General features: G+C 41.0%; 1 protein-coding gene across 4 annotated transcripts; it reads left to right on the forward strand.

Annotated features, from left to right (window-relative positions):
• Window positions 1-376: 376 nt before the first annotated feature.
• Window positions 377-25808, forward strand: Prkra (protein activator of interferon induced protein kinase EIF2AK2). Of its 4 annotated transcripts, none has more exons than XM_004660293.2 (8): window positions 377-720; window positions 1264-1433; window positions 6781-6862; window positions 9956-10034; window positions 11673-11790; window positions 14011-14105; window positions 23130-23304; window positions 25184-25808. In XM_004660293.2, exons 1-8 carry the CDS (start codon window positions 656-658, stop codon window positions 25339-25341), a joined length of 942 nt encoding a protein of 313 aa, XP_004660350.1. In that variant the 5' UTR covers window positions 377-655; the 3' UTR covers window positions 25342-25808. The 4 variants fall into 4 exon arrangements, with proteins under 4 accessions (XP_004660350.1, XP_045004430.1, XP_045004431.1 ...); XM_045148495.1 differs by lacking the exon at window positions 377-720 and adding an exon at window positions 975-1108; XM_045148496.1 differs by lacking the exon at window positions 377-720 and adding an exon at window positions 8634-8743 and having other exon boundaries at window positions 1376-1433.

Raw genomic sequence — 25808 nt, forward strand, 5'->3', positions numbered from 1 at the left:
AAGAGCCTGGAGAATGTCGGGGGCGGGGCCTGGACGGGGGTGGGCGGGGCCGGGCGCTTTGAGAAGCATCCGGAGCCGCAGCGGGGCGCGGGCTGGATCTGAGAAGAGCCTGGAGAATGTCGGGGGCGGGGCCTGGACGGGAGTGGGCGGGGCTGGGCGCTTTGAGAAGCATCCAGAGCGGCAGCGGGGCGCGGGCTGGATCTGAGAAGAGCCTGGAGAATGTCGGGGGCGGGGCCTGGACGGGAGTGGGCGGGGCCGGGCGCTTTGAGAAGCACCGGGAGCTGCAGCGGGGCACGGGCTGCACTCGAGAAGAGCCGGGAGAAGGCCGGAGCGGGGCCTGGAGGTCAGCGGGGCGGGGCCGGGCGCTGAGAAGCATCGGGAGCAGCAGTGGGCGCGGGTAGGAGCCGGGAAGAGCCCCGGAAAGGCGGCGGGGCTAAGCCGGAGCCCGGCAGGAGTCGGGGCGCGAGGGGGTGTGGCCAGAGCTCCCGCGCCGAGGCCCCGCCCGTCCTCCTCTCCAGGGAAGCGGACCACTAGCGGACCGGGGAGTCGAGACGGCCGTGCTGGAGAGCTTCCCTCCGGGCCCGGCCAGCACGGGAATCGAGGACACAGCTCCGCGCCGCTTTTTCCCCGCACCGCCCAGGCGTCCCTTCCCGCCATGTCCCAGAACAGGCATCGCGCCGAGGCCCCGCCGCTGGAGCGCGAGGACAGCGGGACGTTCAGGTCAGCGCGCGGGCTGTCGAGGCCGCCGGGCCGGGAGTGGTGGGCAGCAGGGCGGGGGCGGGGAGCTGGCTGTCCGCGGCATGCTGGGTAAAGCCCCTTCCTGCCTCCCGCCCGCCCCCAAGCCCTGCGCGCTGGGCCCCGCTCTCCCCGAGCGCGGGCTGCGGTCGGCCGCGCCCCGCCCCCTCGGGTGGCCCCGGCGCGGCGCGTAGGTTGGGCTGGCACGGCTCGTGGTGCCACTCACGGAGTAGTCTAAGGATGCAGCGCCGGTACCCACTGCGTTCCCGTGAGAATCCCTGCCTCCTACTTGCCTTCAAGTTCTCTCTTTCTCAAGACCTCCCTCTCATCATCCTGCTTGCCCCTGGCTAGGGGCTGCTGCCCCGGGTGACAGGTGAGCCCCCGGCCTAGCTAGCTCGGCCTTGGCCGCTAGAGAGCTGTGACATCTCACCATTAGTGATCATCAAAACTGTCCAGGGTCTGCTTTTGCTTCCCTTTCCACCTTGACGTGCAGACCACGCCTTTTTTTTTTTTTTTTTTTTTTTGCAGTTTGGGGAAGATGATAACAGCTAAGCCCGGGAAAACACCAATTCAAGTATTACACGAATACGGCATGAAGACCAAGAACATTCCGGTGTATGAATGTGAAAGATCCGATGTGCAAGTACACGTGCCCACTTTCACCTTCAGAGTAACCGTTGGGGACATAACTTGCACAGGTCTGTATGCATAGTTAACCCTGTTGTTTTTTTTATGATTAGGAAAAACGCCCCTTTTACCGAAGTCCAAGTAAGTGGAACAGGTTCTGAAACCAAGAGCCCTCCAGTATCAATTTCATCAGATTCTTTCCTCATTTTGCCTGCCCTAGACAAGGGAGCTCCAACTAAATGCTATCCAGGGGTCCCTGCAAGTCTTCTCTCAGATTCCTTGAGAGCCTGCTAAAGTTTCTAGGGGAAATGCTCTTGGGGCGTTTGTAGCTGAGTGCTGTCCAATTTCAAAGTTATAGAGCTTACAGCAGATGGTAGTAGGTATGACCCCAGAACATTTTGAGCGTTTCCTCTGTCTAGAACACATTTGGAACTGTTGAGTCTATGAACACTCAATTTTATGTCCAGGAAAAATAAGGAAGGCAGGGTTACACACTGTGTAGCTTCCAAGCTATGTGGCTGAGTAGCTTCTCGTTCTAGATACTGCACAGGTATTTTGTTTAAGATTGTAGCTCTTTTTCTTTTTTCCCTAGGCAGGGTCTCACTCTAGCCCAGGTTGACCAGGAACTTACTCTAGTCTCAAGCTTGCCTTGAACTCACAATGATCCTCCTTCCTCAGCCTCCCAAGTGCTGGGACTAAAGGCATGAGCCACTATGCCTGGCTGTATCTCCTTTTTATACCTGAAAATGCAAGTTAAAAAACCAAATAATTGTTTCAAAGTCCAGATTGGTGCCTTATTTCAGTTTGGGCCTGAGAAAATAGTAATCAAATTTTCCCACTTGTAAATGTTGACATTCCTTTTGTGTAAATGCTTAATTGCAAGCATGAAATTATTGAATGCTTAATTTTATTTGGAAGAATGCCAAGATAAGACCTACTGGAAAGATGAAAGTTCCACCAGTTCGTAATCTGCATGCATCATGTGTTGTTAACTCTCGAAATCGAGTCCTATATTGAAGCCACTTCAAGAAAGTTTTGAAGTAATTTTTTTTTCTACATTCAGGAGGTAGATTATGTAGGTGCATACTGGAAGGCTCCTGATAGTGAGTCATAGGGTCAGTATTGCATGCCTACTTTAGCAGGTGTGGTGGTTTGATTCAGGTATCCCCCATAAACTTAGGTGTTCTGAATGCTAGCTTCCCAGCTGACAGAGATTTGGGAACTAACATCTCCTGGAGGCAGTGTATTGTTGGGGGCAGGTTTATAGGTATTATAGCCAGTTTCCCCTTGCCAGTGTTTGGCACACTCTCCTGTTGCTATTGTCCACCTTATGTTGGCCAGGGGGTGATGTACACCCTCTGCTCATGTCATCGTTTCCCCCTGCCATTGTGGAGCTTCCCCTCGAGCCTGTAAGCCAAAATAAACCTTTTTTTTCCTCCACAAGCTGCTCTTGGTCGGGTGATTTCTGCCAGCAATGCAAACTAGTTTTTAAATATTCTATGGGAAGCCAAAGGGGGAAAAAGTACCAATTTTTTCGTTTAATGTTTTTTGGATTGGAGAATAAGTCTCAAACATTCTGCCTGGACTTCTTTGCACACTACCCTCTACCTGCCTTCACAGCTTCAAGTATCATATAAAGGCTAATGATCCTGAGTTGCCTTTCTTCAGCCCAGGCCATGTTGCAGAGCAGCATGTCCAGCTGTATGCTTGCTGGGCATCTTCCTAGAGATGATGGCCAGGCACCTCGGACTCGTTCATTGTCCCATTCTGAACCATCTTCTTGCCCAAACCCATTTGCATTCCCTTTGTCTGCAAAGCCACCACAACCACCTAGTTGCTAAGGAGAAATTTGATGGTTGTCTTCTTTATTCCTGCCCTTGGGTTCGTTCTGTCAGAAACCCCTAGCTACTGAATAACTGTTAAGTCTGCTTCTTTTTTCTTTCCATTGCATTTCTAATCCACTGTTCTTGTGCTTAGATTAAAGCTCCTGCTTCATGTATCTCTTTCAACTTGTAATCGTGTGATGTCCAGTCTGTGCATGATAGCCAGGGTTCTTTGTTTTTGTTGTTTTAAGACAGGTTCTTATTGACTTTGAATTTGCCATCCTCCTGCCTCAGCCTCCTGAGTGCTAGAATTACAGGTATAAGCCACCATACCTAGCTCAGAGTGCTTTTTCTAGCATTCAGATGTCTTCCTCTTATAATCCACTTAGTGACTTCCCCACCACCCACCACCCTCTTGTTAAATGCAAACCTTTCGCATGACTTGCAACCTTGCTTCTTAAAAATGTAGTCAAGGGCTAGAGAGATGGCTTAGCAGTAAAGGCCTGTGAAGCCTAAGGACCTAGGTTCCGTTCCCCAGTACCCATATAAGTCAGATGTACAAGGTGGTGCATGTATCTGGAGTTTATTTGCAGTGGCTAGAGGCCTTAGTACATCCATTCTTCTCTTTCTGTCTGCCCCTCTCTCTCTCTCTCTCTCTCTCTCTCTCTCTCTCTCAAATAAATAAAAATATTTTAAAGAAAAAAAATTTTAATGTCAAAAAGCATGGAAGTAGGACGACAGATCAGTGGGGGTGGGAATGGAATAAGAGAGAGTATTTGGCATAAATATAATCAACAGACATAGTATATATGTATGAAAATGTCACAATGAAATCCATATTATGGATAACTGATACATGTCAATTTAGAAACCTAAAAATACCTAGTAAACAAGATTCATCAATACCATATGACATTGGTTAGAAATGCAGACTATCGGGCCCATCCCAGATGTGTGAGATCAGGGTGCATGCTGTATTCAAATTTCCCTGGCAGTTCCTAAACACAGTAAGGCTTGAAAAACACAAATTATAACACACTTCTTCAGCCTCTTCCTTTCTTCCACTAAGCTCTTATGCTTTAGCCATACCTGGGCACCTGGGACCTTGGCAGCTCTGTGCTTTGTGTTGCCCTTAAACTTTTGCAAGAATGTTTTCTGCCTGCAGTGTTTTTCCTAATCCCAGCTTTCTCCACTTTACTGCTTTTGCTACTCTTTCAGGTGTCATTTATTAGTTGCTTCCTCTATGGAAACTTACTGAATTCCTGTAAATGACGCCAAGCTACTGCCCTTTTTCCTTCCTCTCTCCTGTCTTTCCTTCCTGTTTTGATTTTGACACAGGATCTCACTTTGTAGACCAGGCTGGCATCGAACTCGTGATTCTCCTGCCTCAGCCTCCTTAACGGGTGGGATTACAGGCAGCCATGACCACACCTGCCAAGCTATCGATTTTGTGTGCTTCCTTACAGCTTGCACCGAAGTGGTTGTAATGTGACTTCTATATTTTAGATATATGTTAACAGACAAAATCCCACACTAGGTGGTCAGCCCTGAAGAGCAAGGACTATGTTTAACTGTATGCTATATCCTAAATGTCTATGCTAGTGGATGAACAAGACTGGCTTGTATATCCTCTGTTACTTGAGAGTCACACTTAAAATTTATTCATGAGCTTGAGGGTTTGAACTCAGGAAGAAAGATTGAATTTACGATTTACCTATGTGAGTTCTAAACTTTCCATATCCCTGTTATATACTCAGATTGGGGATACAGATTGTAGGAAAGATTTAGTTATTTTTATTGGGTGCTTTCTTTTTTTGTTCCCCCCTCCCCCCGAAGCAGGGTCTCAGGCTGACCTGGAATTAACTCTGTAGTCTCAGACTGGCCTCAAACTCACAGCGATCCTCCTTCCTCTGTCTCCTGAGTGCTGGGATTAAAGACACGTACCACCACACCTGGCCCCTTCCTACCTGCCTTCTTTCTTTCCTCTTCCCTTTCTTCTTTTCTTTTTAGGCAGGGTCTCACTTTAGCCCAGGCTGGCTTTGAACGCATGGTGATTCCTACCTCAGCTTCTCCAATGCTGGGACTAGAGTCATGCACCATTATGCCTGGCTTGTATGGAAGATTTATGACATATGCTATCACCTTCTGTACACAAATCCTTTTACACACCATTCAACATGTAAGTCATTACTCCTTAGCCTGGCATAGAGGTTTGATCCAGAATAGAAGTGATCCAATAATCCAGAAGTGTATAGATTGTTCCCATGTTACTCTGCTGCTAAAAGGGGCTTCTTTAAAGAAAGCTTCTTGATAAAGAAATTGCCTCTGTCCAGTAATGAGGGAAGAGTAAAATGTTAAATGGAGTTTCTTCAGGAGGTGTGATATGGTCTAATTTATTACCATTTTGTATATAAAAATACTGTTATGACAAAATTTATACTAAAATTCATGGTTTCCACTTTTTTAATGGGAGACATCTTGATGAAAATTTAGTAATCCTAATTCTTCTGGCCTTCCTTCAAAGTTATCCATAAAGGGACTTGGTTCTAATTTTATTTCATCATCATTACAAACTACTATAAACGATACTGATTTCCGAGATGCAGAACACTCTGAGAGTCCCAGTGAATGTTCCTTGGAGTAAAGTGTACCTCAGTTTGAAAGAGAACTGCATCCTCTTGAGATAACCATTTTCCTGATTCCTCATCTATGAGCAGGGTATACAAAATGGTACATACATGTTTGTATCCAACTCACAGGGCAGCCCATTCCCAGAAACAATTAATCAGCATGTGTGTATAGATTGTTTCTGTTGTCAGTAGAAGAGCTAATGGGGACCATCACCCAATCAAAAAGCAGCTTATTTTCACATTGATGTTCCCAACACAAGGCCAAATCAAGACACCAAGAAGAATCAAGATCTCTAAAGCCACAGAGACCTTCATATTCACTGAGGCTGACTTCTAACTCCCACTTTGTGAATGTTTTATTAGTATAATTGCATATAGTAAGATAATTTTATAGCAAGTATATCAATATAAATCTCAGTGGCTTTGTCTTGCATTGTGAGAACATCTATGAAGCTCATACAATTTCATGGGAGTTTCATGACTCTTCAAAGTATTCATAGGGATTTTACCAGATTTTTTTTCCTTTTTTAAAATTACACACATACTAGGTATGGATATATCAGTGTTGGTACAGTCCTTTTCCTCATCCCTGCCCCAGTCTTCTGGATGCCCTCCTCAGTGCGGTTGATGGTATTGCCCATAGGGTTGTGAGTTATACATTGTGGGAACAGCAGTCAATTGTTGATGGCAGGAGGCAATGCCTTTGGGTATTGTCCCAACCCATGGCTCTTATAATAATTATGTCATCTCTTCTGCAAAATTTCTTGAGCCCTGTTGGGTTTGTACCAGATTATCTTTTTTTAAATGTTTAGGTAATCTCCGCATTCCCCAAACCTTACTTTTTATGGACTCATTAGTGTTGAACCAATGCTTTTTCATGTTTCAATTCTCTGTATATGCTTTATTTTCAGGTGTTTTAAACAAACAAGCCCTTCACAAAAACTCTTCTTTCAACCTTATTTCAGGTGAAGGTACAAGTAAGAAGCTGGCAAAACACAGAGCTGCAGAGGCTGCCATAAACATTTTGAAAGCCAATGCAAGTATTTGGTGAGCTAAATTTCTTTGTATTCTGCAGCTCAAAATTATCTTGACAGAGGTAAGATTAAAAATATGAACATGCTTAACAAAAGCAACAGAAGTCATTTGCTAGTATCTTGGATTTAAAATCCCATGTCTTCGCTGTCATCCATTAATGACAGTTTCATCTAATTAAATCCAGTAGTTATCTGTTAAATAAAGGCTGTCATGAACTAAGCTTTACTATTCATGATGGAGTGCAGCAATAGAAAACCAGGGTTCTTGTACATTTTGATATTCTGAATTAATACTGATTATTTTTAACTTTTAAAAATATTTATTTGTTAAGAGAGAGAGAAAAAGAAAGTGGGTATTCCAGGGCCTCCAGCCACTGCAGACAAACTCCAGATACATATACATTTGTCACCTTGTACATCTGGCTTATGTGGGTCCTGGGGAATCAAGCCTTGGTCTTTTGCTTTGCAGGAAAGAACCGTAACCACTAAGCAATCACTCATCCCCAAGACTGATTTTTTTTTTTTAAGGTAGCATCTCACTCTAGTCTAAGCTGACCTGGAATTTGCTATGTAGTCTCAGGATACAGTGATTCTCCTACCTCTGTCTTCTGAGCTCCTGAGTACTGGGAATAAAAGCATGTGCTACCACGTCCAGCAAGATTGACGGTTTTTATACTAAAGAAAAAAAAGTATGGGCAGCAAGGCTCCAGAGGAGGAGAACACAAGGTATAAGATGAAAAGAGGTCTGCAAAAATACTTATTTCATTTTTGAGGTAGGGTCTTGCTCTAGCCCAGGCTGTCCTCAGACTCAGTGATCCTCCTGCCTCTGCCTCTTGAGTGTTGGGATTAAAGCTGTGCACTGCCACACCCAGTTTTTTTTTTTTTTTTCTTTTGAGATGTAGTCTTACTTTGAAATTTGTAGCTCAGGCTGGCTTCACGTTCACCACGAAGCCCAGGATGGACTCTTAATTCACTTTTTTTGTCTCATCCTCCCCCATGCTAGTATTTTAGGCATGCATCACTACTCTTGGCTGAAAGTATTCTTAGAAATTCTCATTTGGAACAATGAAGCAACGATTATCTTTTACTATAGAATGTGTGCAAACACAAGAGAATGTTGTGGGATAGTAATTGCTGACAAGTGTTTCCACATCATAATGTTTGCTACTCAGGGTGCTTTAGGAAGAGTACTGGCCCTACAGCATCTTGTGTACCATAAGGGGGTGGGTTTTGCTTTCCACTGAACACACTGTGGAGCATGACATGCCTTCAAATTCTTCTTTTACACATACTCAAAAATGACTGGTTTAATCTATTCTTAGCTGACTAGGGAGACCAGTGGAACTTGGAGTAGATTTTTTTTTTTTTTGTAAATTTTCTCTATCCAGAGGAAGACCTATGGATTAAGAATATATTTAATTCTTTCTAGGTCATTCTAAATATTTTGGGTAATTTGAAACTAACCCATGACATAGCTACCCTCAAGATAAGCACTTGCTCCACACTGGCCTGAGATCTTATAAGATAAGATGATGCATGCTCTCTGGGACCATGCATTATAAGTGGCCTACTCTGGCTTTCAAGTATGCCAAATGGCCTGGCAGATTTTCAGTTTTCTTTTGTGTACCCCCCACTGGTGTTGGCAATGCTGTTTTGTCATCCCAAGATGTTGATTACATATGTAGAAATTAGTATATGAAGTGTCCTCTTTGCTCATGGGCACTTCACTTTGTCACCAAAAGAAAGGCTAACAAAATTTACTATATATTTGTGCTTCTTGACAGATAAGATGAGAATTACTAAGCTGTAATCAGACCTAAAGTGGCCTGATTTAATACAGAGACTTTCTCACTTCTCCATCACAATTATTTGGGTAGCTTCGGCATGCAGCATTGTAAGTGAATACTCATATATCTCATCAGCCTATGTTAAGCTTGGCAGTAGGGAAAGAAGCTTACGGAAATGGCAATAGCTAAACCTCACTACCTCACTTGTCATAGAATTAGTGACCCTTCAGTTGCTTAGGTGGTAATAAACTTGGAGTGCAGTTTATTTGGTATTGGCATTGATCTCCAAACTAATAATTTCAAACTACCTTAACGAGATTCTTCTGTTCTGCCCTGATCACAATCTGCACATATTACAACCATGTTCATGTAGGCCATCATGTAGGCAAGATACATATTAAACTTACACTGAGGCTGATGGGGCAGATTCTCTAGCAGAGATGGTGGGTGGAAATAACACTCATGCTCTGTGTTACCCACATTGCTAACCTAAGTTTCCTGGCTTTTTAACTTTATTGTTGTTGTTTTTTTTTTTTTTTTGTTTTTCGAGGTAGGGTCTCACTCTAGCCCAGGCTGACCTGGAATTCACTATGGAGTCTCAGGGTGGCCTTGAACTCACAGCGATCCTCCTACCTCTGCCTCCCGAGTGCTGGGATTAAAGGCATGCGCCACCACGCCCGGCTTGGCTTTTTAACTTTAATGATAGTAAGCTTTAAATATATTTTAGTAAGTATCTTATGTATGAAACACAATCAAGTTCAGGTTACTAAGTAATACTTGGGCCCCAGTATCAAGTACTACACCATATGAATGGAGAGAATTTAGTTAGGTGAGGAATGGGCAAGTTGCATGTAAGAGTGAATCATTTATGGTTAAATGACTTTTTTAAGAGTCCAGCCAAACATATATGTAATGTGGGTGTTTTTGTTGTCATTCTTGTTTTGTGTGTTTGTTTTTGTTGAGATACAGTCCCATGTATCAGGCTGACCTCAAATTTACTAAGTTCAAAACTGCCCTTGAACTCTCAGTCCTCCTGCCTCCAACTCCCAAGTGCTATGATTATAAGCATTTGGCAACACACCTAGACCAAATAGTACAGTGATTCAAAGGAGTGAGATACTGTGACCTGTGGGAGGAAAAGAATAGGCTTTTTAGAGGAAGTGACATGGGTAGATTAGATTCTCAAAAAAGAATTTAAAGAGGAGCATTCCACATACAAGGAATGGAAGAGGTTAGGCATAGAGGTTAAATAGAAAATGCTTGTCATTTAGTAACTGGAAAAATTATTTTATTTAATAACACTTAAAAAAAATGTTTAGCTTTGCAGTTCCTGATCCCTTAATGCCAGACCCATCCAAACAACCAAAGAACCAGCTTAATCCTATTGGTTCATTACAGGTAAGTTAGTTTTTCCATGCTTACTATCTTGAATACTGATAAAAGGAATAACAAATCAGTACTGTCATGGGAGCTAAGAGAAGCAGTTACTATTTTTACAATAAGGTGGTGAAATGGTTTTTCCCAAGTTAGATCATTAGACTTTAAAGAACTAGTTTGAGATTTTCCTATTTACTTGTTTTAGATTTTCTCCATATTCATTATTTGTATTATGAAGTTGTCATTTCAAATCAGTAAGACCTCAGTGTACATGGGTAGAGTGTTTCACACTTGAACTTAGCCCAAAGGCCAAGAAATGACTGGGTAGAGTGTTTTATTTTTTAAGGCTGTTTCTTGCCACTTGTGACAAATGTCTTTCTACTTCTGCTGAGACAGACCACCTTACAAAGAGCCACCTCACCTAACCTAACACACCAACCCTAACTCCCAAGAAGACAGGTATCCCGTTTAGTTGGTTATTCTACCCCTCACCAAAAAAAGGAAGGAAAAGAACCCACAAATACTGTTTTGAACAGGATGTCTGTAAACATACCCTTGCAAATTGTCCATGTGCTCTGTTGGACCACTCCCCTCCTCATTATCCAGACCTTTGGTCTCATTCTTGCTATGTTAGTTTTCTTTCCTTTTTTAAAAAAAATATATTTTATTTTTATTTACTTATTTGAGAGAGACAGAGTCATACAGAGAGAGAGAATGGGTATGCCAGGGCATCCATCCACTGCAAATGAACTCCAGACACATGCACCATCTTGTGCACCTGGCTTACATGGGTCCTGGGGAATTGAACCTAGGTCCTTTGGCTTTTCAGGCAAAAGCCTTAACCAATAAGCCATATCACCACCCCTCTGTGAGTTTTTCTATGGTTTTTTCTTGCATTCTCTATGTGAACTCTTCTATGGCTATTTGCTGTCTCTGCTTCTTACCTGCTCTCTATATATGTATGTGTTTTTTTTGGGGGGGGCAGTATGTGTATTTGTATGTATGTATGTGTGTGTGCGTGCATGTGGAGACCAGAGGTTGATGTCAGTTGTCTTCCTCAGTCACTTTCCAGCTTATTTTTAGAGACAAGAGTCTTTGGCTAACTCTGAAGTCACTCATTTGACTAGCTTTCTAGCAAGCCCCAAGAATTCTCCTGTCTCCTTTTCCCAAGTGCTGGTATTATAGGTACATGCTGCCACACTCCAACTTTTGCCTGGCTTTTTTACATGGATGCTGGAGACCCAAATTCAAGTCCTCATGCTTGCATAGCAAGCTCACTTCACTGACTGAGCCACGTTCTCAGGGACCTTTCCTGCTTTTGATGACCTGCAATAATGGGATAGCTGTGGGTCTGAAAGTCAAAAGGGAGAACTGAACCCATCTCTTGCCTTGTTCCAAAAGAAGATGCTAGTAGGCTCTCTTTCTTACTGAACCCATACAATGCCATTTTACTAGCTCAGAGCTGCTTTAATTTTGGTATTGTGTATAGAGATACAAAATTTGGGAATATGTGTGGGAAATAACAGGGTGTTCCCCCATTCTTCTTCCATTACAGAATACCACTATTCTTTTCAAGCACTTACTAGAAGTGGGACCAAGAAGGAGTATCATGTACGTGATTGAGCCATTTAGCATAGCTAAAATTACTTCATTTTGCAGGAACTGGCTATTCATCATGGTTGGAGACTTCCTGAATATACCCTTTCCCAGGAGGGAGGACCTGCTCATAAGAGAGAATATACCACAATTTGCAGATTAGAGTCATTTATGGAAACTGGTATCTATTTCTTACAATTAAAAACATTTGTAATATTTCCAGTTGATGACCATAGAAATTTCTGTCTCATATCTGAGGGAGAAATAGTTCTATCTTTTTTTCCTACTGTCTCTTATTTTCTAAGGTTGAATTTAAATGTAATTGTTTGCCTTAAGAATATATATATTCTTAATTTGATTCTTTTTTTCTTTTGAGGCAGAGTCTCAAATTAGCCAAGGCTGACCTGGAATTGACTATGTAGTCTCAGGATAGCCTCGAACTCACAGTGATCCTCCTACCACTGCCTCCTGAGTGCTGGGATTAAAGGCGTGCGCCACCACAGCTAGCAATTGATATTTTTAAATCAGAAGTCATATAAAAGTAAATTTAGGCTCTGTGCCTTACACAATTTTCATGTATTTAATAGTAACTTTAAAAAATAATTTATTTTGAAGAAAAAGCTATAATAAATTTCTTGGGATTTCAATATATATTTTAGAAAATAGGACTAGGACTAGAAAATGGGGTGATCAATAAGAAACTAAGTTGTAAAAAGCAGATGCATTGATGGCCTAGGGTAGGGTGCTCAGTGGTGGAGTATTGGCCTACCATGCCTGAGGCCCTAGTTTTAGTTCCTAGCACCACAAAAAATAAATTGCAATGAGATAACAATGAAATAGAAATTATTTTGTTGTATTATAGCAACTTCTATTTTTTTAATAATCATGGAAAATGATAATAAAAATTTTAAAAATAACAATAAAAAATATTTAAATGGCAACTTCTATTTTGTAAAGGACAAACGACGAGAAAAAAAGTACTGGTGAGAATCCTGGTAACTTCTCTGGAGTATTTTTGTCATTTTTCAAGTGGATTAAAATGAGATTTTATGGGCTAGGGTTACAATGTAGTGATTGAGAGCTTGCCTAGCATATGAGTAGCTCTGGGCTGCATCCTCTAGTGCACAGAAGAGGGGGCACTTAACCTTAGCTGGAAATTAAATTCAGGTAACAGGTAAATGTTTACCTGTAAGTGATAGTATGGGCCTGTGTAGAAACTGCTGGGACAGTAGCAGGACCTGTGGCTTCTATTCTCCATGCAGTCATGGATTTCAAAGGCCAAGCAAATTCCTTAGTCTCCCTGGGATTCTGTATGTATCTATTTTATTTTATTTATTTAGCAGGGCTGAGGATTGACCCAAAGGCCTTTCACCTGCTAGGCAAGTACTCTGCTAATTAGCTATAGCCCCAGACCCAGTTTTAAAATTTATAAAATTAGGGCTGGATAGATGGGTTAGCTATTAAATCATTTGCTTGTGAACCCTAAGGACCCAGGTTCAATTCCCCAGAACCCACTTAAGTCAGATGCAAATGGTGGTGCATTCATTGGAGTTCATTTGCAATGGCTAGAGGCCCTGGTGTGCCCATTCATATTCTCCCCCCCCCCCCTCTCTCTCTCTCTCTCTCTCTCTCTCTCTCTCTCTCTTTAATAATAATAATAAATAAAAGTTAAAAAAGCTGGGCATGGTGGTGCACACCTTTAATCCCAGCATTGGGGTGGCAGAGGTAGGAGGATTGCAATGAATTTGGGCCACCCTGAGAATATAGAGTGAATTCCAGGTCACCCTGGGTTAGAGTGAGGTCCTACCTCAAACAACAACAAATTTATAAAATAAAAGCACACTATTTATAGTATCTTTCAAAATTCAGCATCTTCTGTATCCTTATTCATGTTAAGAAAAATTTCACATAGTTACCAATTTACAAAAGATTATAAATAAATGATCATTGAGATATAGGGGTTGTAATTCAAGTATATTTTGATAAATCTAAATAATTGGGCAGAATTAAGCCAAATATGATTCATAAACTAGGTATAATGAAGGATAAATACTAAAAATATTAATAGAGTATATAGCTAGTAACAAAAATAGTATTTTCAGAAGTATAAGAATTAGTGATTGAGGACTGATATAGATCATCAGTGTTAGAGCACTTATGTCATGTATGTAGGGACTGCTCTTCCCCAAGTACTACAAAGAAATTTTTTAAAAAGAATAGCATATATTTTGACATATACATATGTATACATCACAGTAAACAAAAATGTTAGGTCAGTAAGTTAATAGTGGATTAATATGTAAAAATCCTGAGGTATTCTCTAATTAAACACAATGCAGTGCTTATTTGATCATTCTCTTTGGACACAGTCTAAATCTGCTATTCATTTTTCTTTATTTAGGAAAAGGAGCATCAAAAAAACAAGCCAAGAGAAATGCTGCTGAGAAATTTCTTGCTAAATTTAGCAATCTTTCTCCAGAGAACCACATTTCTCTAGTAAGTAATAGTTGTACCGCTTATGTGATTAGGTATCACTTGCTTTGGAAACTTTCTTTGATTTCTGGTATAGATACTTCAGAGTTTAAAATTCTCTTCATTCTTGAGTTATACTGTACCCTAATTTTAGCTGTCTCTTATTATGTGAGCCAGTGTTGTCAAAGTGTTCAGGTAAGAGTTGAGAGACAGTAAGTTCAGGCTAATAGGATGGGATCCAAAAATGATAGCTTAGCCAAATATGTAGCTCAGTGGTAGAGTTTATTACCATGTCCAAGGTTCTTGTTTAAATCCAAAGTACCAAAATAAATAAACAAAACCAATAAGCCATCAGTACCATTTTGCACATTTCTAATGCTTTGTTCATTCTATACAGCAGTCATTTAGTGAGCTTGAATTATGCAGGGTTTGTGCCAGGTACTGAGGGATAGTGCATAACCAATTTATGCCTCTAGGAGTTTATAGCCTGTTGTATTCGTTACTTTCTTATTGCTATGACCAAGTACTTGACAAGAAGCAACTTAAGGAAGATTTTCATTTTTCTTAGGTTGATATTACAATCCATTATGCTGGGTACAGTTGTATGAATAAGATGTCCCCCATAAACTCAATGTATTTTGAATGCTTTCTCTCCAGCTGGTGGCACTTTGGGAGGTAGAGCCTTACTGGAGGGGAGGTGTGTTGCTAGTGGTAGTCCTAGGGGTATTACAGCTTAGCTTCCCTTCTGCCAGAATTCAGCTCATTCTCTTGCTGCTTTTTGCCAGCCACTGTGGCAAAAAGGGATGTCCAACCTCTGAGCTCTGCCATACTTTCCTGCCATGATGAAATTTCCCCTCGAGACTGTAAGCTAAAATAAATCCTTTCCTCCCTCCAGCCGCTCTTGCTTGGTTGTTTTGTCTCAGTAATGTGATGGTAACTACAGTGGCAGGTAAAGTCACGAAAGCAGGAGCTTGAGGCAGCACTTCATATTCAGTCCACACTGAGGATGCAGAGAGATGAATGCTGCTGCTCACCTCGCTTTTCCCTCTTTGTTCAGTACAGTTTGGCTGGGTCCTCTTATCCCAAATAATTAGAAAATCCCTTAGCCACTGCAAATGAACTCCAGACATATGTGTTCCCTTGTACATCTGGCTAATGTGGGTCCTGGAGAATCGAACCTTTGGCTTTGCAGGCAAGCACCTTAATGGCTAAGCCATCCCTCCAGCCCCAAAGATGGAAGCTTTTATTTGGGAAAAACATGCCAGGACTGACTTTCAGGAGTGAGCAGTCAGCTTTGAGATTACAGATACTGTGCGCTATATAGAGCTCTTCAGTTGGGGGAAAGTGAGGAAGGGAAGGAACTCTTTGTTCTTTACATTAGCCTTTCACATAGCTAGGGTGTGAGACCAGAACAGTGACTAGGTGACCTGAGAGAGAAGTGGGCAGAAAACCTAGACCTGGGGCAATGTTAGGTAAGGAAGGGACAATGGCTGGGCAGTTCCTTGAGGACTGTGGATGGCCCATTTCCTTATCAATGTCACCCTCCTGCTGTAACTCCATTTTGTCCTGATCTAACATTCTAGACTTTTGATAAGAGATGAAGGTTAAGTTTTTCATGCTTACCATAAAGGTGATGAGCTCTCATGGGGGTGGGGGTCTGGATAATGTGGTCAATGGGTATCTCTTCAGGGAAGGTGATGAGGAGGCAGTTTCATGGTGGCTACAGGTGGCAGAGTGGTTGAGATCAATAGCACTAGTGTAGCATGTTGTTATGACTTGGTCCAGAGTGAAGCAGAGACTTCTCTCATACCATCCCTGTATTGAGCTGACTTCAGGGAAGCTGCTGTCAGATGCCTGTTATAGAGAAGATGAGGGAGATGGGCTCTGTGCACCCTGTGAAAAGACAGAAGGGAGAATAAAGGAGCTTGTTATTCTTGTCAACAGCTATGACATGAAAACGCCAGGTGTAAAGGGAGGATGAGCATTCAGAGGTGAGAGGTAGGGGCAAGAGGAGGCAGAGGGGCATAGATGGGGCAAGAGTAGGAACACAAGAGAGTTTAAGTTTGAGAGTGTCCATTGGAGTGGTAGTGTACTTGTCCCTGGATGAGATAGGGTGAGGGCTAAGGAAGGAGGTGGGGGGGGGCAAGGAATAGCTCTGATTCTGGCTAAGGCAAGTGGGAGGAGCTGGGGTCAGGGTAGGTGAAGTTAATCAGGGACAGGCAGAGGCAGAAGACTTGAGTTAATGTTAGAGTATAATATTGTAAGTCAGCATCAGACAGGGGAACTTATTAGTCTGACTCATTGTTTATATATAGTTATATTTTTCTTACTGGGTGATTAAGACCACATAGGCTGCCAGAATTAACTGTATATTTTGGGAGGTCAATAATGGCACTGTAGGAGAGATTTTTAGGGACCTGTGAGGAGTTCTATGACTCTCAGCATTGTCATCTGCTAAGATATGTCAAGACCATGCTGACCAAGTGGCCCTCCCTCTTTTGGGAAGCCTGAAGGACTGATTTTCCTCAGATGTGACTCTCCTGTTACAGATACACTGACTTGGAATTCATTTGTGGGTCTCCACATCCTCTGTGATCAAGAAGACAGGTAACTTACCAGAGGCTAGAAGTTCAAGTGTCCCATCATCTCCTGTGGCCTTTTGACCTGGGAGCAGGAACTAAATTATTAGTTATCCTTTTAACTCCAATGTTTCCAATTGATTTTGGCTTCTACATATGGTTATTACTTACTCAGAGAGACTGTACATATCTGATTAGCAAAACAGATTAGTTAAAAGGGTGCAGAACATATCTGGTTAGCAAAGCAGATCTGGTTAGAGAATGATACAGTAATTTTAATCATTCTGATTAATATTTTCATTGTCAGGTGACAGTGTAAGCTATATCTGGTACAGAGAGCATACACATTTTATCTTTTAAGTATCTGTCAGTTATAAGTATAGGCAGAATATTTTAATAGCCCTGAAAACAATATTTTAGCAATTATTTTACCAATACCTTTAAGCTAGTTGATTTAATCTAGAAATTGTATGCCAGGGAAAAGACAAGATAGTATAAAAACTTAGCATCTGTGTTTGAAAACAATTTTGGCTAGTCTGTTTATCAATTTAAATACCAATTACCCCCCAAACTGGAACAGAACTTTAAGATTATCTTTCCAGGACAGGAAACATGCTTTAAGTATCTGTATCTCTATAAGCAATGAACTTAAGATACCAGAAATGAGACAATTAAGTGAAACCTTGATTGAGACTGATTGCACATAGCTCAAAAATAAAATAAAACTTGGCCATTGTTGAGTTAAGCAAACCTGATTTTAACATACATTGGAGACAATATGACAGACACAAAGCAATTGTCTAAAATAAGTACATTTACCATTGAATAATTTTAAGTCTTAAATAAAGAAATTAGCCAGGCGTGGTGGCTCACGCCTTTAATCCCAGCACTCGGGAGGCAGAAGTAGGAGGATTGCCATGAGTTCAAGGCCACCCTGAGATGACAGAGTTAATTCCAGGTCAGTCTGGACCAGAATGAGACCCTATCTCAAAAAACCAAAAAAAAAAAAAAAAAAAAAAGGAAAAAAGAAAGAAAGAAATATTTATGACTGTTACATGAAGCTTAAACAAACTATATTAACATTGTTTGCATACAGTGGATCTTTTTAAGACATAGGGAGCTTTTTCAGTTTTTCTAAGAACAAAATCACATTAAGTCACTTTTTATAAGACTTAGATTATAACCTCAGTGATAATCATCTAGCAAAACCAGCCTGAACAAGACAAGAACCATCTTAAAATTAGAGTTTTAGCCAGGCATGGTGATGCATGCTTATTGGTAGCTAAACCTCATGGACTTTGTACAAACCAGATTACAATATTCTGATATCTGGAAAAGTCTGAGATTAACAAAAAGTAACTGTTCACGTATTTAAGGCACATGAGGTTACAGAGAGTAAACTACAGACCAAAGATCTGCTGACAGAATTTAAAATAAACAAGAAATCTATATTATGTAGTAACATTTTTGGTTTAAATGTGAAGACTTTTTTTTTTTTTAGAAGATTTAGCACTTTTAAAGGCTAAGTAAGATACCCATCCAATCTGTAAGTCAGTTTTTTAAATTACTTTAACTATATTTAACATACCCAAAGAATAGAGGAACTGGATTAAACTGCCATGATCTAATAAAAAAGGCAACAAGTCTCATGGAAAAGAGAGGGAATGAGCATGCCAGGCCACTTGCCACTGCAAACAATTTCCAAAACAATTTTCAAATGTATGTTCCAGTGTGTGCATCTGCTTTGTAAATAAGCACCTTTAACTGATGAGCCAAAAAGAAAATCATGAAGTATATAGTTGAAGTGTGTGGCAGATAAATACTGTTTTAATGTTTCAAATGTGGTCTATTTACCTTGTAAAATAGGGGGGAAAAGAATAAATGGTTTCTCTGTGAGATTTTTATTTTGGAGGCAGGTTTTAGGCATAATAACCTTAGGAGAGAATTAAATATTAATGTATCAATTTTAACCTTAAGATTTAGTTAAAAGGTTGACAAATAGAGGAATCTAGTTAACTTGGTTGGATACTCTCAATTCAGTCTTTTATTATGACCATTATTATGACCAGATTGACATCAATGACTTTACAACCTGAATACCATAGCACCCTGCTATCAACCAGGGCCATACTTTGTTAGTCTGATGCAAGCCCTAGGCTAATAGTCATTTCATATCTCAAGAAATCTGTAATCTGATTAAGTACTTTGTCTTTAACCTTCTGTTTAAGCTTACTCATGTCTCCATCTACATAGTTTACTCATACCTTCATCTATATCCTTTACCTTACAATCCATGTACCTTTTTTAGTTAGTTATCTCATAACTACCAACAAATACTTTTATTGTCCTTACCATAACACTTTTAATATGACCATTTTTTTTCTCAAAAGGCCTTTTGAAATAACTTTTTAAAGACAGAGATCAGATTTGGCTTATGCCATTTACCCAGAATAAACCTGTAGATTTTGAAACTTTGTTTCTTATAACTTTCCTGAAACATGTTGTTTTAAATATATATATATATATATATATATATATATCAAAGAACAAAAAATATATATGAAAGTAGCCAGGCATGGTGGTGCATGCCTTTAATCCCAGCACTCGGGAGGCAGAGGTAGGAGGATCACTGAGAGTTTGAGGCCACTCTGAGATTATGTAGTGAATTTCAGGTCATCCTTGGTTAGAGTGAGACCCTACCTTGAAAAACAAACAAACAAACAAAATACACACACACTCATATATGTATGTATATGAAAGCAGATTTGAATATTATTAGAAATTTTAGAATTTTTTTTTTACAAATTCCATATCAAATACTTTTAAATTTAAGCATAAATCTTGAGGCTGTTATCTGTTAGTAATTCCATGAAGTATAGAAAAATGAACATAAAACAGTTACAAATTTCTTTTTTAAATTTTTTTAGTTATAAATTTCTTATAAAGAGTCCCCATCTATTTATAACAACTTGGCCTTTTCTTACCATCACGCTGGGGCCAGGAGCCTGAGATTTTCTGTGCTTGCAGCCTCCTGCCTCTGCAAGGAAGGTAAGGTAAGAAAGAGCCATTTTTTCTTTCTCCTAAACTTAAGGCTGCTATCTGTTAGGAGTTCCATAGAAGCATAGAAAAATAAACATAAAACAGTTACAGATTTCTTATAAGAAGACCCCACAGAGATTTGGCATTCATTCATCATCATGCTGGGGCCAGGATCCTGAGATTCCCTGTGCTTGCAGTCCCCTGGCTCTGCAAGGCACAGAAGCTAAGAAAGAGCCTATTTTTTTTTTCTTTTCTGAATTCCAGGGAGAGTTTTAGACTTGGGCTATAGGCTGCTTTTCCATCTTGCCATTTTATAACTCTTTAAGAATAGGAGAATCTTGCATTTTTTTTTTCTGTGATCTCAATTACTTTTAGTGTTCCTTCTGGGGGACACTCAACAGTAAAAATTGGCTATGCCATCTAGTGCAGTGGGCTTGATGGAGAACATCCCCACAATGAAATGGCACTGCTCAGAACAGAAACCATTCTGCTGCCTTAGGACTGTGAGCCACATACATACTCATACACACACATGCATTTCAAGTGCACTTTTCATATAGACTGTAGACAACCATTTCCCTTTCACACATTCATTCATTCATTTATTCAGAAGCTATGCATTCCTACTTTAATTTTTTTTTATATAACTCCAGAGATTAAAATCAAACCTTGTTACCAGGCAGGGTGTCAGGAGAGGCTGAGGGAGCTGGAGGAGCTGTTGGGGCGAGTTGGCTATAAGGACCTGGTGAGAAAAGCAGGTAGAGCAGAGACAAGGCTGAGCATGCAGAGTGAAAATTGGGTATTTCGGACCATTTGCCTGTACATTGGCAGATGTTTGTTTTAAATCAGTGAAAATTTGGAAATCAAAAATACCATGCTCAGGCCATTTGGACCCATTCTCTAGCTTATCGATATGGCCATGCAGAGTTGCAGAGAAAGATAAGATGTTGTTCAAGAGTCATAGAGGCTTTAATTTCTTAAGGAGATAGGGAAAGAGCAAAACATGGGGAGAGAAAAATAAACCAGAGCTTAAGCTGGGTTTACACAAAACATCAATATGACCCCCTGGCCCATTGGGGTGAACAAGGCCTGTACCTCCCCCATGGGCAGAGGCCGTACAGGTTACAGCTGTCCGCTTTTTACCCTGTTAGTGGGCAAGGAGGGAGACTGTGCTCCCGATGGCAAAAGCAGCTGGCTATAGAAGATGAAAGCGGCTGCCAGTGGAAGATGAGAGCTCAGGATGAAGGGAGGGGGGTGTCCTGAGATGGTGCAACCAAACCAAAAGGCACCTCTTAGGGTACAGTAGACCAGAGAGGAGATCTGAGGTGTCCAGAGTACGTCTTTCTGGAGACCCGGGGTTGGGCCTACTGGCTGAGGGTTGTTGTCTAGTATGCCGGCACAGCTTCCACAAGGAGGGGTGAACCCCGAGAGCAGGCAACCCGAGAGAGAGGGACACTTACCCAGAAGGAGGGAGGAGACAGAGAAAAGAACAGTGGGGCTGAATCTTGGTGGGTGTGAACCTGTTTCAGGTAGAGATGGACCAAGGCCTTCAGAGGGTCGAATGGCAGCTCAATAGTCTGGTCAGGGGAAAGGAGGTCTGGCTACCCAAGAGGGCAATCAGAAGCCTTCCTATCCAAGTCAGGGCACCACATGTAAGGTTCAGGAGTGACCAAGACCATGGAGACCACTCTGAGGCAAAGATGGAAATTTTTATTTGTGGGGGGTGGGACATGAGCTTCCAGGACTGACTCTCAGGAGCAGAGCTGTCTACTTTGAGATTACAGATAGTGCTATATAGAGCTCTTCAGTTGGGGTAAGGTGAGGAAGGGAAGGCAGCCCTTTGTTCTTTACATTAGCCATTTCACATAGATAGGGTGTGAGGCCAGAACAGTTACTAAGTGACCTGAGAGATAAGGGGGCAGGAGTCCTAGACCTAGGGCATTGTTAGGCAAGGAAGAGATAATGTCTGGGCAGTTCTTTGAGGAATGCGGATGACCTGCTTCCTTATCTCTGTCTCCCTCCTGCTGTAACTCCATTTTGTCCTGACCTAACAGTAGTGACCTGTGACCTCCATTAAGTGTGCCTAGAGGCAAGGGCCACAGAGGAGAATGGTTAACCCAGTCTATTGTATCCCTTTACAAAAGCTTTCCTCCTCATGTATTTGTGCATCTTGCATATATTTTATTTATTGTTGTGCCATGTGAATAAAGTAAAAGAAACTAGTTTTGAAGTGCTGGAGATTGAACTTGGGGCCTGTGCAGGCTAAGGTGCATTTAACATGACTTAATTCTCTATCATGGTCATCACTGCCAAACTTGTTAATAAAACCTAGACATTGCTCAGCCTACTTCTGGTGTAGTTGTGTTTTTCACTGACAGTACATGAAAGCAGTTTGAGGATCACAAGTTTACATTGGAATGTATGTGTTCTCAAAGAGATGAAAAAGGGAAAGGTAAGGGGAGAACAAAAGAAAATGGAAGAGGGAAAAGAAACAGGAAAAAAAAAAGAACTTTTTGCTTTTCTGCCATTCATTTTGAACAGCTTTTGTTTCTCAAACCCAGCTTTCATATTTCACCTTTTCTGTTCTTGTTGTTTTTTTATACTTTATAGCTGTCAGTTATACTGTTTATTTAATACAAAAAACTATAAAGTGAGGAAAATTATTTCATATTTTAGTTTATAATATACTAGGTGGATTCAGTTATTGATTCACCCATGGTGTTCTCAAATATTTACTATTTTTAATGTTGTCATCAAGAATTTCACAAAAGAGAAGAAACCCTTGTCCTTTAAAAGTTTTTGAGCTTTGTTACTGGTTCCCCTGTTGTCATGTAGGCTCCTGTGAGCCTCCAAAGATGGCTCTTGGGTAAAAAGGCAAGAGAGAAAATTATACATTAGATATCTCCACAATTCAAACTATAAAGTTGCTATATGAAAGTTTTTTAAGAATACGAATATTGTATCTAGTGCTTTTTATCAATACCATGTTAAATATATTTAACAGCTAGTATCACCTAGCTTAAATTGGGATGGTCACTAGATGGTACCCATTTAAACATACCTTATGAAGTATTAAATGTGAATGCATGGGCTGGAGAGATGGCTTAGTGGTTAAGCACCTGCCTGTGAAGCCTAAGGACCCTGGTTAAAGGCTTGACTCCCCAAGATCCACGTTAGCCAGATGCACAAGGGGGCACATGCATCTGGAGTTCATTTGCAGTGGCTGGAAGCCCTGGCACACCCATTCTCTCTCTCTCCCTATCTGCTTCTTTCTCTGTCACTCTCAAAAATAAATAAATAAAAATGAACAACAAAACAAAAAACTTTCTAAAAATCTGAATGTTTAGAATGTGCTTTTAATTATACCGGTGCTAATATTGGAACACAAGTTTAGTTAAGCATCTGAATTTTCCTCATTCCTGTTTTTCAGACAAATGTAGTGGGACATTCTTTAGGATGCACCTGGCATTCCTTGAGGACTTCTCCCGGTGAAAAGATCAACTTACTGAAAAGAAGTCTCCTTAGTATTCCAAACACAGATCACATTCAGCTACTCAGTGAGATTGCCAAGGAACAGGGTTTTAACATAACATACTTGGACATAGGTATGATTATTTTTTTCTTTTGTTCATCCAAAGACATGTTATTTATGTTCCTTTTTTTTTTTTTTTTTTTTTTGAGAAAGGGTTTTATGTATTCTAGGCTGGCCTCAGATTCACTTCAGCTGAGGATGACCTTGAACTCCTGATCCTCCTGCCTCTACATCTTGAGTACTGAGATTACAGGTGTGTATCTCTGTGCCCAGTCCGGCATGTTTCTTTTTTAAAGTGTGTTTGAGAAACAGAAACTTCTACTATAATTTATTTCATTTATCAGGTAGTCTAACTGTATCTAGTCACTAGAGAAGTAATATGTACATTATTGCCGTGCCTTATTCTTATATAGTAATAATAACTACAATAGTTTGAATAATTGTCAACAGGAGTTAAGATGTGTGCCAAGCACCGGGCTAAGGACAGGACATGGCATGTCACAACTTACTAACTCCTCAGAGTAACTTTGTGGAATGAGTCCTGCTATCCTTATTTGTAAGTGAAGAAAGTAAAGCACAGAAAGTATGGAAACTTGACCAAGATCACATAGTCAGCGGTAGCATCAAATTCACAGAATCTAGCACACTAGATTAGCCCTTCTGGACAGTCTGGCAAATAAAGGACACCTTCGTTTTTAGCATGGTCACCAAGTTGTGGGGATGCTGCTTCCCTTCACTAGACATCTGAATTTCTTTAAAACGTTTTCAGATAATTGTGAAACACTGTTTGAGAACTACCATTGTCAGTACTGAATGTTTATTCTGGGTGGCAAATAGAAACAAGTAAACTTACAGCTTTATCCCATCCTAGCTATCATTGTCTATATTTTCCTAGCCCTTAGTCATTTATATAAACATTAAGGAGAGCAATGGATTGTGTGTGTTTTGAGACAGGGTCTCATGTGACACTCCAAGTGACCATGTAACTGTGTAGCTAAGAAAAGAAGAACTTTGAACTCCTGATGCTCCTGCCTCCACATCCTAAGTGCTGGGATTACAGGTGTGCACCATCACTCCTGGCCTTAGTATGGATTTTTAAAATTCAGTTTATAAACCTAGGTTGTGTGTGTGTATGTATGCACATGCTTGCTTGCTTGCTGATATGTAATGTCTTGATATTGGTATCATGTGTGAAAAATGTGATATCCCTATTCAAACCTCAGTGAGAGGAAAAACCCCAGGGAAATCCAGGTGGCACCTTGGAACGGGTCATTTTATAAATTAGGCGTCCAATTAGGATGAGCCTCATTGATCATGGCTACTTGAAGTAAGTCATCGTTCATATTGAAACCACGCCTTCCTTTTCCTTCACCTTACCATCTTCAGCTAGTGACTCATCAGTTGATGAGAATGTTTGTTTCCTGGGTCTAAGTGTTATTTATAGAACACTAAAACCTAAGACCATAAAGGGGGGTCTTTCCCCACAGCAAGTGACTTCCTTGTGGAAATTCAGCCTCTGCAGTCCTCTAGCAATTTTTTTTTACCAGTTAAGAATTTTGTTCTGGTTCAGGAAGTTCATCAGCCACCTCTGACCTAGACATCTGCATTTCTTCAAAGTTTCTTCAGATAATTATGAAGCACTGTTTGAGAACTGTTGTCATAGGAGAGGAGTGTTTGTTTGGTTTCCCTTCCTCCTCCTCTTTTTTTTTTTTAGATGGACTCTCAGGAGCCCATGCTAGCCTAGAACCTGAAACCCTCTTAGCACCACCTCCCAGCAACTGCAGTTACAGGTGTGCACCACTGTCTCACTCGTGGTTTTATTTTGTGTTTACACAAGCATGATAGAGATGAGTGAGTAGAGTAGTGTGCCATGGATGCTTAAAAACAGCAAACACACACCTGCCTTGTACACACCTGAGAACTAATCCTCGTGTTTGCTTGTGTCATTACAGAAGAACTGAGTGCCAACGGCCAGTACCAGTGTCTTGCAGAACTGTCCACCAGTCCCATCACGGTCTGCCACGGCTCGGGAATCTCCTGTGGCAATGCGCAGAGTGACGCAGCTCACAATGCTCTGCAGTACTTAAAGATCATAGCAGAGAGAAAGTAAACTTGGGGGCCTTAGAAATCTTCCTTCTCACCGCCCCCCCCCCCCAGTAAAACCTTCTCTGTATTGTTTGTGTTGTTTCCAGATCTCTGCAGATTCCATCAACACTCTAGACTTAATTGTCTCCTAGTAGTTGTTCTCAAGCTCTTTTAATGGCTTTAACTTTGTATTGGTATATCGTATTTATAAACTGAACCACGAGGCAGAATGTAATACCATCTTTCAGGACCAGGCACATAGGAGAAAGAAACTGCATGTGTAACTATGATGATGAAGAAATAAAACTACAGTTAGCAACAGTCTTACTGGTGCTTAAACTCTTTTCTGTGCACGACTTTTGAAGGGAATTAAAGGAAGCCCTTTAGAACTAGAGTGCTGAGGCTTGTGTTGAATGTTGTTACATTTCAGGGAACATGATTGTTCTGTTGTGTATTTGAAACCATGTAATAAAGAGCTGTTGTTATAATGAA

The sequence above is a fragment of the Jaculus jaculus genome, chromosome 4, assembly GCF_020740685.1.
Source record: "Jaculus jaculus isolate mJacJac1 chromosome 4, mJacJac1.mat.Y.cur, whole genome shotgun sequence".
Taxonomy (NCBI): domain Eukaryota; kingdom Metazoa; phylum Chordata; class Mammalia; order Rodentia; family Dipodidae; genus Jaculus; species Jaculus jaculus.